The following is a 14608-nucleotide window of genomic DNA, read 5'->3' as shown; positions in this document are numbered from 1 at the left end:
TTTTTAAACCATGGAGGTAAAAGGTGTTTAAACTGACTTTGAATAGTAAATTCATTAAAGTGTGAGTTTGTTAATTGGAGTAATTTTCAGTTTATTTTTTACTGAATGAAAAACAAAATAATGGGAATCAATAGACAGATTAGTTGTTCAAACAAACAGAACAATAGTATCCCACAATTCCATTGTGCAATCTCTACGTAATAGCAAACTGTTCATTTCATCACAGTTCTTTAGTAGCTTCCATGGTCGCTCCATCCCTCTATAGAGGGACTGTGACTGTGATTATTTTTGTTATTTGAGGTTAAAATGATATATCATGAAAGGAGTGGTACATTGTCAAAAGCGTGATCTCTTCATGGGTGGCTCTGTAAGTTTTCAAGACATCCGGAATAAACTATTTAACAATAAACAATCTTGTCATATTTACTGAAGTTGAAAAGTTGTTTTTTGCATGGTGAGTAAAATAAGCATACATAATATAAATTGAAACACTATCCTTTTCCCATGTAACATGCAAACTAGTAATCTATTTTAAAATGTATGATAAATACAAAGAACTGATTATCAAAGGTATGCATGAGATATGCACAATCTTTCCAGAAAAAAATCGCCCGCGGCCGTAACGTCCGGCTTTGAAAAAAAACAGCAGCGAAACGTTGATTCCAAAATGATCTGAATTGAATCGTCCGCGACCGAAACGTCCGGCTTTGAAAAAAAACAGCAGCCGAAACGTTTGATTCCAAAATGTTCTGAACTGAATCGTCCGCGACCGAAACGTCCGGCTTTGAAAAAAACAGCAGCCGAAACGTTTGATTCCAAAATGTTCTGAACTGAGTCGTCCGCGACCGAAACGTCCGGCTTTGAAAAAACAGCATCCGAAACGTTTGATTCCAAAATGTTCTGAACTGAATCGTCCGCGACCGAAACGTCCGGCTTTGAAAAAAACAGCAGCCGAAACGTTTGATTCCAAAATGTTCAGCATTCTGTGGACAATCACCTTCGCATACGAGTTAACACCATTACTTGACAATTTACATCACTGTACATGTATACCTTTCTTATTAGTTTGCGCCCTCTAGCGACAAAGCTTCTGTGACGTAAATGGAAAGGAAAATCGTCGTGACAATGTCGACACTGCTTTAATCTGCAGCTAATCAAATAGAGTTGTTGCTATTACTAGTGTCATGGAGGTAAATGTATTTTACCTCCATGCTAGTGTATAATCACTCACTGTCATGTTCCTTGCGCCATTATTATGTAAGGAAGTTTACAATCTGATTAAAATCTGATGTAGTGTACGGGCTTTAATTATTTTGGCTATAAACTTATTTTAATTTTATTTTTTATTACTTTTGTTATTAATGCCCTTTTATTTTATTATTTTACTTTGATTTTGATTTTGTGATTTTTTTTAATTCCGCCCTACCTACATCTGAACCGATGCCTATGTAACGAGATTTCAACGAGACCCACTATCGACGATTTTAGTCAACGAATCACAGACCTCCTTTTATAGCGCACATGATGACGTCACCGGGCAGAGTCTGATGGCAAACACACTCAAATAAAATGGCGGATTATACCGACCGAAAAAAACACGGCTTTTCGGTAAGTTTATCATTGTCAAATGCAACGAAAGTCATTTTTATGTTAATATTGTGGCTCGAATGGTTCGACTTTAGATCGTTATTTTGCATAGTTATTCTGGGAGTGACGATTTTGTTTCCACCGGTTCGACCGAACACCAGTGTCTTTTTCCAGTCGCCGGCCCTGGAGACGGGTGATGTTTTGTTGAAGATCGGGCCAAAATCGTCTACGGTATTGAAGCCGTAGCTGTAAATATTCATCAAATTGTATCAACATTTTGTACATTATACAATAACACTTTATTAAAGTAAATGAGCTGATTTGGACTGGAATAAAATATTTTTTATTTGGAACACATCGCAATTGATCAGGAAATATTGTTTTGCTCCAATTTTCTGCGTCGATGCCGTGGGCCGGTGACCGCTATACAATTTAAAATCAGTTTGCATTGTTTACTATAGCTGTTTACAGTGTTCTAATCATTACGATTTACTTTTTTTTTGCTTCCATTCTAGATAATTATGCTCAGTGATGTAAAATTGAAGCGATGACTGAATGAACGAACCTTGGCTGGCGAAGATGTATCTGGAAGTGTACACATTTGTTGGAAGTGAAAAAAATATTCAATGAAATGACAAAAATTGTAAAATGCTGTGGAATTTCTTTTGCAAATAAAAATATACTAGCAATTTTCTATTAATGGTTTATTCAAGTGGGCAAAATATAAATGTACAGAAGAATTGCCCGTATACACTGAAAAGTAAGCAACCGACAGCCTGTATAAAAGGGGGACTGTGATTGGCTGTTACTTACGCGAGATTTGAACGGGACTTACATAGGCATCGGTTCAGATGTAGGTAGGGCGGAATTAAAAATCAAAGAAAGCTTAGAAAGAACTCCCATGTGCTGAGAGTATTGGAGACACATTAAATATAATTCGAAATTACTTAGCTGAAAACTAATTATGCAAATCAGAAAATTAATATGACCAGATTTGAGTGTAAAACTAATGAGGTCTGCGCAATGTAACAGAAAATCTATGTCTCCAAGTTTAATTGAAATGTGATTAGAACCAAAAAATTATGAATTATTATGCTTATTAGGGAATTAATATGAACAGATTTTTACCCCAAACTAATTAGGTTTGTACATTGTCCTAGAGCATCTTTGTACTAAGTTTCATTGAAATGGAATAATTAGCACCGTGAAAACTCCAAAATTTCGACCCCTCTAAAAATTTGACCGCCTATTTATTTGCCGGGTTTCGGTGTTTTATTTACCTCCAAATTTTCGACTCCACTAAAAATTGCCGACTCATTCTTATTCGAAAATTGCGACCAGTTTTAGTTTTCCCCCAAACGAAAAAAAAAACCGATGTGAGCGTTCAAACGGGACCTTTCTCAAAGGCATGAATCCGGGTTTCTGATTGACTGAGAGATTTTTATTTTATTGGTAACGAAAATATATTCTAAATAAACGAAGTTTCAAATAAAAACGAACACAAAAATCTCGGCATGCTGCGTTTCTGAATTGTTGATTATTACTGTACTCAGTAGTGATTATAATAATGTACACAAAATAAATTTGTTGAATGGTTATGAAATACAAATAAAAGTCAACTTAGTTTCATCGTAAGTGAATGATTCCGGTCTCGTATAAACGTTTGATGCTGTAGGATATCCGCCATGTTCTCTTAGGTCAAATAGGTCAAATCGCTAATTAACCAATCAAAAAGCTGGATGTTGCGAAAACGGCATGATTTTTTTTAAATAAAAAAATTAGTTGTTTTTAAAAAATAAACTGGTCATCTGAAGAATAATTTAACATTGTTCACAGTGATAACAGCTCATTCTCGAAAGGAAGCTTACCCGCTCACGCTAGTCACGATAAAAATCATACTCGTGTACTCTTGAATAGACAGACGTCAATGACTACGGTAAAACTTAGACTCTATTTTAGCCGGCAGGATTGATTGAAATGTCCGAAAAATGACGCCAAAATACACCTTAAAAGTCCCATTTTATTTTCTTAAATCCCATTATATTTTTTAATCCAAGGGCGAATTTACGGCAGAATTTGGTCCCTCAAATCACCGGTACGGTGCTCAAATAAGGGACACGTGAGCTTTGATTCTAACCGGATACATTGCACTGGGTCGGGGAGATCGTTTGCTAAACTTCCATGTATCTTTTGTCCAATGGGTACCTGTACTTCGAACATTCGCAAGTTTTCCTAGGTAGTGCGAGACAGCTTTGTCTTTTGACCTATTAGTTTTGTGCTGACCTCTTCTCCGCGTCTTGATGTTTTGTTTTGCTTGTCATAATACTCACTGATTGATGACTTTGTTTAGATTTTGAGTTACAACTTGGCCACGACCTTTGCTTTTACCGTGAAACATGAGGAAGTTTACGTCAATTGACGGACATTGCATTTTTTAAAAACTAATGAAGCACACTGTCTATCATCCCCATTTTTTTTTGCTGATTTCTATTCTGAAAAATTCGACTGTCCGAAAATGCACCTTAATTTTGACTCTAAAAACACGTCACATTTCTAACACAAATTATTTAAAACCAGTCGAAATTTTGGAGTTTTTACGGTACTTTAGATATCAGTGTGAAAGATTAAAATTGGTTAATTATGCAAATTAGGTAATTAATATGTACAGATTTTAACCCACAATTATTCAGGTCTGTCTATTGTCCTACAGCATCCATGTACATTCATTGATATGTGATGTATAGTACCTGAGATATCAGTGTGAAAGTTGGTTAATTATGCAAATTAGGTGATTAATATGCACAAATATTTACCGGAAACTAATTGGGTCTGCATAATTCTAGATTCATTGAAATATGATGATTAGTACTTTAGATATCAGTAGAAAAGCTGAAAATTAATTATGCAAATTAGGTAATTAATATGCACAATTATTTACCCTAAAACTAATCAGGTCTCTGCATAGTCCTAAAGGATCTATGTACCAAGTTTCATTGAAATGCGATGATTAGTACTTGAGATACCCGTGGAAAAGCTGAAAATTAACTAATTATGCAAATTAGGTGATTAATATGCACAAATATTTATCGAAAACAATCAATCTCTGCATAGTCCTTGAGTATGTAAGTACCAAGTTTCATTGAAATGTAATGCTAACTACTTATATCAAATGCTGAAAATTAATTAATTATGCAAATTAGGTAATTAATACGTACTGATATTACCATAAAAACTATCAGGTCTGTGCAGTGTCGTATGACATCTATGTACCAAGTTTCATTGAAATGTGATGATTAGTACTTGAGATATCAGTGGAAAAACCGAAAATTGACTAATCATTATGCAAATTAGGTAATTAGTATCCACGGATTATTACCAAAAACTAATCAAAACCTAGCATTAGTTCAGAGCATCTATGTACAAAGTTTCATCAAAATCCAATGAGTGGTTGTTTAGATATCAGTGGAACAGTCATGGAACCACTAAAAAATAGCTAATTATCATGCAAATTAGGTAATTAATATGCACGGATTTTTACCAAAAATTAATCAAATCTGCGCATATGTTCAGAGCATCTATGTACCAAGTTTCATCAAAATCCAATGAGTGGTTCTTTAGATATCAGTGGAACAGTCATAGAACAGCTAAAAATTAGCTAATTATCATGCAAATTAGGTAATTAACGAGCATGGATTTTTACCAAAACCTAATCAAATCTGCGCATTGGCCCAGAGCATCTATGCACCAAGTTTCATCAAAAACCGATGTATGGTTCTTGAGATAGCAGTGGAACAGTCGGACACACATACACACATACACACACACATACACACATACACACATACACACATACACACATACACACATACACACATACACACATACACACATACACACATACAGACACACTAACTGCAAAGACTCCCATTTTGTGCTTCGCACATGGGAGTCAAAAATCAAAATCAAAGTAAAATAATAAAATAAAAGGGCATTAATAACAAAAGTAATACAAAATAAAATTAAAACAAGTTTATAGCCAAAATAATTAAAGCCTGTACACTACATCAGATTTTAATCAGATTGGGAAGTTTACAGAATATCGAGAATTGAAATAATCAAAGGGAGACATATCTTTATATTGTCTTTATCTAGTTGTTTCGTTCTTTGATACTTTGTGATTGGTTGATCCATTTCAATATTCATTCTATGGCGATACATGTATTTGTTCACGGGTATTCGATCTTGTAAATAGCGGCCAAACAGTAATGACACTTTGTCAAAACTCGGAAACATGATGTCGCCTTTTTAAGACAGTATCCACGGTTACCGTAGAATAACCAATAGTAATCGTCGCATTCAAGAATGTTTGGCCCATTTTTTTAATCTTGGGGTTGCGAGTAACACGATGCAATTAAACCGATCGATTCATTTGGATTTTCCGACTTCCGTGCATCTGATAGCATTCAAGCACAAAGAAATGGGTCAAAGACGCATGCGCAGTGGAGAAGTGAAGTGGCGGATTATTCTTTCTTGATGCATCAATCGAGCTATTGATTGAACTAGTTAGCCGCTCGAGATCAAAGTACATCCCTTAGCTAGATTCAAGAGAACGACTGTGATCAAAGTTTTGTTTTAAAATGCCGATTTCACAGCTGTAGGCTGTGATATATCGGAAACAGATAATTATTGATATTTAGTAAATCACATAACAAGGACCACAGGATATAGTTAGCATATACTATGTGCATGCTAAAGATGATATATGCATGAACAGATATATTGTGGTTAACTTGGAGTATTAATATTACTATATTTGATGTTTACAAATAGCACATTGAAATTATCAAAATTATAAACGCTGTTCTTGGTATTTGTTCGTTGAGATAATGAGCTTGGCAAGTGTGCATGCGCTATAGCATTGTTAGTACGTACCAAAAATAAAACACGCATACGCATTTCAGCACTTCTTTCATCAAATCATGGAAGGTACTTAGTACCTACCATGATCAAATGAATCCTCTGCACAATAAATCGGATATACTCTGTCTCACACTGTCTCTGTCTCTGTCTCACATAAGCTTCAGGGTGGTTCAGACGTTGACGAATAAGATAAGACACAAAGTATTCCGACGTGCATGTATTTGTTCTCAATCTTTGAATTCAAGAGATTCGAATGATGAGATTATTTGGTTCAACACACAAATCCCCCATATAATGAGCATTTAGGTAATCCCCTAAGATGCTGGTAGATTACCATCTAGCAAGGATCATGTAGTCTCTTCCACGATTTCCCTGATTCTCATTGCCTTTATTTGCTGACGCCAGGTAAAATATAAATAGTCGTATTTATGCAATGGCAATATAAGGCTGTTCCTCTGCTTCCGTTTTCACGGTAAATCGCAACCCAATATGTAAATAACGACCACGCAATATGGATCAAAACGATTAATAATACTAATTTAATAACGTCATGATTTCTTAGTACAGGCAATTTTACAATTAACTAGTTAGAATGATTTGTTTGCTTCCCAAAAATGTTGAATGTTGGTATCTATGAGGTTAATTTTAAATTTATTATAGATTCACTGGATAGAGCCCACAAGAATTACAATGCGCCAATTTTAAGTGTCAATCGCATTGTGTTATATATCCGGATCAAATCACATGGTTTTATCTAGAGGTGACGCCATGTAATCTCGTCGTCCCCGTGTCACGATTCAGACACGCCCACTCACACAAACTAGTGTCGGTTGTATGATCATTACGAAAGTATATTGTAACATGCCATGCCTTATAAATCATTATAGTGAACCTATATGACGTATAATAGGTTCATAACATGGATTAATCGACAGACACCGTCACGAGTCATACTGTGCGTGGGTTCACGATGACGTATCGATCCCCGGCCTACTCTCCTACTGCGTTCACACGAAGGCGCTTGGCACGTGTCGAAAACCGCAGGATGAACGCTATGGCACGAGCCGAAAATGGGCCATTCTCGGCACAGAACGCTCAGTTGTTGGAAAACAAAGTTCGGTCGTTTTCCGTCGTGAAACCACGGTTACTAGAAGAACCGTGGTCAAACATAGTATTGTGCTTTCATATAGGATTAATGCATTCTGGGAATCCAACTACGAAATCTATCACAAACATAATGGCCTTCTCTCGACGTACCTTTTCACTTTATTTTTTATGGCGAATTATCCGAAAACATGCTATATTTTGTCATTTTCTGTTATAGCCTTATTTCTACAAATCTTCTGTTATACACAATACTTTGTTGTACATGTTCGTACATTCAATAAAATTTAATGCATTATGGTTTCCATGCACGTACGTCTCATTAGCGCGGATTCTTTCAGGAGATTCTTTTGAGAACGTTAATCACCTAAACCACACTGACTTTAAACTGAGCATTACGAAAAACGTTTACATTCAAGTTGATTTCCGAGACTGCATTTTATTTGTATTTCAATAGATTGTATTATTTCAAAAGACTGTAACACACGTTTAAATTTAATGAATAAATAGCAGTTTGTGACATGTATGTATGTAGCACTGAGACAATTATGAAAAGGTCTTCAACTGAAAATGTGATTTACTGTGTCATCTGCCTGAGCGCAACGACGATAAATCCTTCCTTTTTGGCACGCGCTGAGTGCCTGTCTGAACGTGGCATCAGTCTGCCTTATTTGAAGCGATAATACAGTGCTTGTTCTGAAAACACCTGATTTGTCAATATCCAATTATCATTATTTGAAATAGATGACGTCACATAGTTGTCGATTCACTACATGTATGATACAAAAGGTGAGACAGTGAGACAAAATGTCATAACATTTAATATTCCGTGACAACTTCCAGAAACGTTTTTTTTTCCCCTCTACGATTGGAAGAGACGAGCAGTAACGATTACACGATACCACCAGGGAATTCTGCACTCCAAGTATTCCTAGTATAACTAATGCCCCGAGCTTATGTGGGTTGTGTTTACTTAGCTACCACGCACAATAGCAGTAAAACTTAGTTCACGATGTAACTGTTCTTGAAGGGGATCACTTGCATTATTTATATATACGGGTTGCACCATCTTTCCAAGATAGTGAAAACCATGCTCCAGAAGACCAAATCCCTCCGGCTCAAAATTAACAGCAACCCATCCCTTGAAACAAATTTACAAGAAAAACACAACCTCTTATTTTTATACACTATAATAATAATGTTTATTCAACCTTTGTATCGGCAGCATGAAAACAATAATACATATATTTAAATTACATTCATCATTTCTTTTCTATATTGCCATAAATCAGTTACATATTTCCTAATTAAAGCTGATGAGGTATTTCCCACAGTAAAATGGACAATATATCACACACTATATCAACACAGCAAAAATGCGACCCAGTTGATTCCTGAAAATATAAAAAAAAAATCCTTGCCATTTTGAAACCTAATTTAAAGACCCTTTAGGTGCCTCACATACACGTTGGTAAGTTTACACTAATAACCGCTTGGTTTTTACTCGGTGTCATGGTTACTAAAAAAAGATTTTTAGTAACCGTTTCGGTGTTCACAACAGTCAAAGTCGCCTTCTCTGTTTATATGAGACCCATATCTCGCGCATGCGTGGCGCGACGACCACCACCACTTAAGTTATCTACAACAAATATATACCACAATAAATCAGGTAATTGAACTAAGTAAAAGAATATAATCATTTCAGTGAACTAAATAATGTGATAAAAACAACAACAAGTGCAAAGACTAATACGGACATCGAGACTTGACATGTCGCTATAAACGTTTTTAGAGGCACATCATTTCACGTTATAGACATTTACGTATATGCCAACATGCAGAAAATAAATGTTTGAATGATACGAAAGCTCGAGCATATTAGTAACACTACTTTTGAACGCAGGCCACATTTTAAGGTAGAAACAGTAGAAAAACGATCTGACATTCTCTAAAAGTTACTAAACATGTTACTATAGCAACCTATACATCATCTGCAAGCTTAGATATAGGTGACTATGCCATACCAATGCTAAGGGATTACCTGACAGGCAATGTTATTCAATCAAAGAAATTCAAAATTGGTTTTACGCTTTGCGAGGTTCCTGGCTCCACGTTTATTCTGTACTGTTTTTATGGTAGAATGTTTGGTAACTTTTAGAGAATGTATTTTTTTAACTCGCTTTTTCTCTGCTGCATGTAATGACATTCTCAACAATGTGACCGTGGACGTACTCCGTGTTATACTCTCCATTATGAATGTGAAACAAATACATACAATCAACGATATATGACGTATTTACAGGAAGGATAACCCAAACGTGTTATTAGTGATGAACTCATTGATTTACTTTATCTCGATATTTCATGTTCTATTGAACATTGTAAAATCTATGGTTGTTCAGGGAAAGTTATTATTAATGATGACCATTGGTAAACAAAAATAACGTTATTGTACCAATATAAATGATGTAAGAAAGAAGGAAATTCATCACAATGTTTACGAATTCACGTCATATTATAATTAAGTATAAAACCATTGCCAGGCAAGGTAAACCAATAATAGACTTTGCATGGAAGCACGCAAGTAGAAAAATGAAAAGTGCATTCAGTTTAACCTCAAAAATATACATTAAAAACGTTATTCGAATTTTAATGAATAATTCACCAATGACATATGACAACTTTTGTTACAGATTTTGTAATTGAATACAAACCCAAATATGGATAGACAGTGAAAGTAATCAACGCAACGAAACAAAGGATAGTAAGCCAAGTCATAGACCTTAAAAATAAGGTATGTGGCCAATCATTTGTTTATATTAGACGAGAGAAGGAATAACAGTATTGGGCTGGACGACGGACAATACAGCTTGCAAAAATATAATGCCACTAGAGGGCGCAAATATAAAATAAAAATAGTCCTGAATCCAACGATATCCATGGGTGAAAATAATTTGGAATAAATCTCGAAATTATTTTACTAAATAACTCATAATAAATAGAAAATTGTGTACTGTATCTTTGAAAAACAAATCTCAATAATGACCATCATTCCAAGTTGAGCCTTGATTATTCTGTTTATTCAATAAGGTGAAAATATAAGCATGTGATCTTTTTAAACATATTGGCAATGGACACTGATTTAGTAACAAGCCGGCAGGCTGATTAGCGGTACGCTCCAATGAATGGTAATGGTAGGACATACTCAAAACACAATAGTAACTTAAGGCACACATACGCAAATTAGGATGAGCTATGTCCGGTCTTTGACTCAAAGATTTGTACCAAGATACATTTTGCAGAAGCTACAACCAAAAATCAAGTTTTCAGCCATTGTCATGGCAACGGAGCAATTTGTCATTTCAAATTTGTCCACTTTTCCGGAGTGCAGGTGTGACTAGCCTGACAAGTTGGCGGATCGCAGCAGTCCAGGGCGCCACCTACGCCACCTACGCCAACTTGTCAGGCTAAGGTGTGACCTGCTTGTTAAGTTTGGCAAAATTTAACCCCAACTTCAAGGTCAAATTTTTTGACAAACAAATACTAGTAAAAACATAGGTCCACACACAAGGCGAGTAGAATGAGATATGTCTGAGGTTTTTATTCCAAGATTTGTAGGAGATACATTTTTGCGAGAAGGTATTCAAAAATAAGTTTTTTTGCTGTTGCCATGGCAATGGTGGGCCAGGAATTTTTGCAGAATTTACCACCTAACTAGAGTGAAGGTGTGACCTGTCTGCAAAGTTTGAATGAAATCGTCCTAGAAAAAAAAAATACAGAAGATGCCAGACACACACAAGTGATTATAAGGACAATGATAGTGGAGCAGATCACCAGTAGTGATGTGAATGAGAATCCTGAAAGTATTTTACTTTGTTTTTTTTGTATTACACCTCCAGAGGGCGCTTTATTATTCAGTAATAATTTTTGAATTCAATCACACAAAGTGATCTACTATGATGAAATAAACAAAAGCAAAAATAACATTGGTTTAAATTGAGATATAATTTTTTATAAGTTTCAAAAGTTAGGTGCAGAACGGTATGTATATAAAAAGATGCACCTGTGATATATATTCAGAATATTTCAAAATAACTTTAAATGTCTGTAACATTCATACATATCACGCATAAGGAATCATATTTGAAAAGTGGTTCCAATAAATGGAAACAAACAAAATAACATTTTACTAAATCACATAAAATTTTACTATTTTTACTTCAGTAGCTAAGTGTAGAATTACTGGTTCTGTGTTTGATATATTAGAAGCACATCACTAATAAATGTGCGTATCGCCTAAAAAAGTTATTTATTTTGTCTCTGTGTGCAACCATAATATCTTTTTGGTTGCTTGGTCTTGTATGCTGAAAAAAAGCTTCATACAAAATTTGTTTGAATCTCAGAAAAAAATTATCCTGGTAGTGGTACAAAATTTGAAAAGAAAATTGCCCTCTTCATTTTGCAATTTGAGGATTTCAGACAAAATCAATGTCAATTCAACAAATTTGATCAAATCACAAAATAAAATGTCCTGCGGTATTACCTATGAGTATAGTACACATGTGCAAACATTCAAATGAATAAGGAGACATATTAGAGAGGAATCAACACAGACAGGAATAAAAACAAAATGGCTGCCAATCAGATTATGGTAAATCTCAAAAATGATATGATGTGTACCTGAAACAAGGACTAAATAACTCCAATTTCAACCATGATGTTGATGTACACACATGTGCTGCTAATAAAGCAAATATGATGTAATGTTTGTTTGTCTACTTGGTACATATGCAGATTATTAATTAATGCAAATTTCCTAGCATATCCCACAATACATTACACTTATTCATGTGATGAATTTAAACAAAAGTAGTAAAAACAAAAAATCCTGATATTTTCAAAATGGAACAGAATGTTGCACTTGGCATACAATATACAAATACTCTTCAAGAGATGAAATGAAAATTAAAAAAATTGTTAAAAAATCAGTAAACTCTGATCAAAAGATCAAATACTCAGTCACTTGTTACTACGTAAAGCAATACAAAACTTGAATTTATATTCCAGATTGTGGAGTAAACTAGAGATCTAAATCACCAATACATTTTAATACAATACCTAATAGATATATGGAAAAATACGATATTTAACAATCTGACAATAGCGTGTCCAATCTTTCCCATACTTTTTCTGACACTGGTGAGAATCTCTCTGTTCTCTGTGAATTAGCAATATCGTGAAGTAAATTGGATAAAACCATGGCAACACACTACTAAATCCACATGGCAATGACCACGCTATGGACATCAGGATATCACCAAAGTAATTTGGATGACGCACCATGCCCCACCAACCGCTAATAAGTAAACGACTCCCTGAATCGGTCGATATGCTCTTCAAGTGTTGCAACTTTGGGTCATGGGGATTTCTTCGAAAGCAATCTTTTTGAGAATTAGACCCTCTAAATATAGCATAACCTGCTAATTTTATAGCGATGATAGCAGCTATGGAGATATAAGATAGGTCAAGTGGATGGTCGACTAAATACCGTGTCTGCAAGCTGTAAGTGAAGGGCACCCAGACCAAATCACCAAAGGCAAGCATAAAACCAAACCCATCATGTACAATATCCATCGTTGTCAAAATGCACTCTTCATGCCACAGCCCATCTATTACATACCACGCCTGGAATACAGACACCAGTATAATCCCCGCACTGGGCTTGCCCTCAGTAATGCAAACCTTTGCTACCATGCCAAAATTCAACAACACCCATCCGATTAACCCTGGTCGCAGTTCGCAGAAAAACTTTAAGTCAAAGCTACCGATTCGGGGATTTAATTCATGACCCATGAAAAAGTCATAGAAAAAGTAACCCGAATTGCCTCTATCACACAGTGCGGACTGCGGACCGAGCTTCGCTTTGATGTACAGAAATACACTGAGCATCAAAGCAAATATCATCGCCGCAGTCGCTAAATGCAGATATTTGTCATATAGGAATGTTGACATGTATTTATAGTACACAGCAAATCCAAATGTTATGAAACTAACAATCATAGCAAAAAATGCATTGATTCGATATGTCAGTCTTTTTCCCGATTTCAGTGGCAGTCCTTGGGCTTGCCGACCTACTGGTAGCATGTACAGCGCTGATTGGAACACGAACCACCCCAGGACGACCAGAGTGGCATCTTTATCTATGTAGGAAGTGACGTCAGTTGGAATTACCGCTAGATTCAGAACAGTGCAGCTGCGAGGCTGGCAAGCGAAATATAGATAGTACACAGTTACTGGAAGCCCAAACACCATTAAAACTGCGCCGACCGGGCCCATGAATTCGTATTCTGTTGTCTTGGCAACCACAGCAGATTTGGCTTTCATCTCCCTCGCTCGCTTCATGTTGTTAATTGATGTTCATGTAAGATGGAATTAGTGGTTAGTATATATCACTATACGATGCAATGCAGAGCTAACGAAGACAACAGCAGAATGAACTGGAGGTCAAATAAGGTTAATCACGCAAGGCACCGGACAATTGTCTACGAGTACGAAGCTTCCGGATACAGACACTGAAACCACGGTTTCGTTGACACGGAGATCGTGTAAAAGGAGGATGTATGTAGGTAGTTCAAGGAAAAAATCCCTCACTGCGACGACAGAGTCACATCAATGACACACATACATGAACGATTCGAACCGACAGTCGAGATAGAATCAGGTGATGTGACGTTAATCACGTGACACTTACTTAAACTAGCCCCGCCCACCTAAACGAGTCATAACAACCAACGAAGAGATAAAGTAAATTACATTAAATTAAAATACACCATGACAATACAATACAAGAACAGAAAATAAAAATCTCATATTGTCACAGCAATTAAGCGAGGGTGTGTTATCATTAGACTTCAAGTTCCCTGACGTTTAGTACCAAGGTACTTGAATCAGGAGTGATCTATTGGGTTATCTAAGATAACTCCTGAATCCAGGACCC

At 35.8% G+C, this 14608-nt stretch overlaps 1 protein-coding gene and 1 long non-coding RNA gene across 2 annotated transcripts; one reads left to right on the top strand and one right to left on the bottom strand.

Annotated features, from left to right (window-relative positions):
- The first annotated feature begins 1280 nt into the window (after positions 1–1280).
- LOC146739226 (uncharacterized) lies at positions 1281–2276 on the top strand. The gene is made up of 2 exons (XR_014930055.1): positions 1281–1608; positions 2103–2276. It is a non-coding gene; the product is annotated as an uncharacterized LOC146739226 (long non-coding RNA).
- Positions 2277–10662: 8386 nt separating this feature from the next.
- On the bottom strand, positions 10663–14314 carry LOC100374928 (delta(14)-sterol reductase LBR-like). Its single transcript, XM_002735882.4, has one exon. It carries the CDS (start codon positions 14011–14013, stop codon positions 12730–12732), a length of 1284 nt encoding a protein of 427 aa, XP_002735928.1. The 5' UTR covers positions 14014–14314; the 3' UTR covers positions 10663–12729.
- Positions 14315–14608: the final 294 nt, after the last annotated feature.

Source organism: Saccoglossus kowalevskii, chromosome 8 (genome assembly GCF_978046115.1).
Source record: "Saccoglossus kowalevskii chromosome 8, keSacKowa6.1, whole genome shotgun sequence".
Lineage (NCBI taxonomy): Eukaryota > Metazoa > Hemichordata > Enteropneusta > Harrimaniidae > Saccoglossus > Saccoglossus kowalevskii.
Note: the sequence above shows the minus strand (reverse complement) of the source record. Positions and strands in the feature narration are given on the sequence as shown.

What these genes read in the sequence shown, in the direction of transcription:
- LOC100374928 (XM_002735882.4), bottom strand. Translation starts at nt 14,013, where the DNA reads ATGAAGCGAGCGAGGGAGATGAAAGCCAAATCTGCTGTGGTTGCCAAG.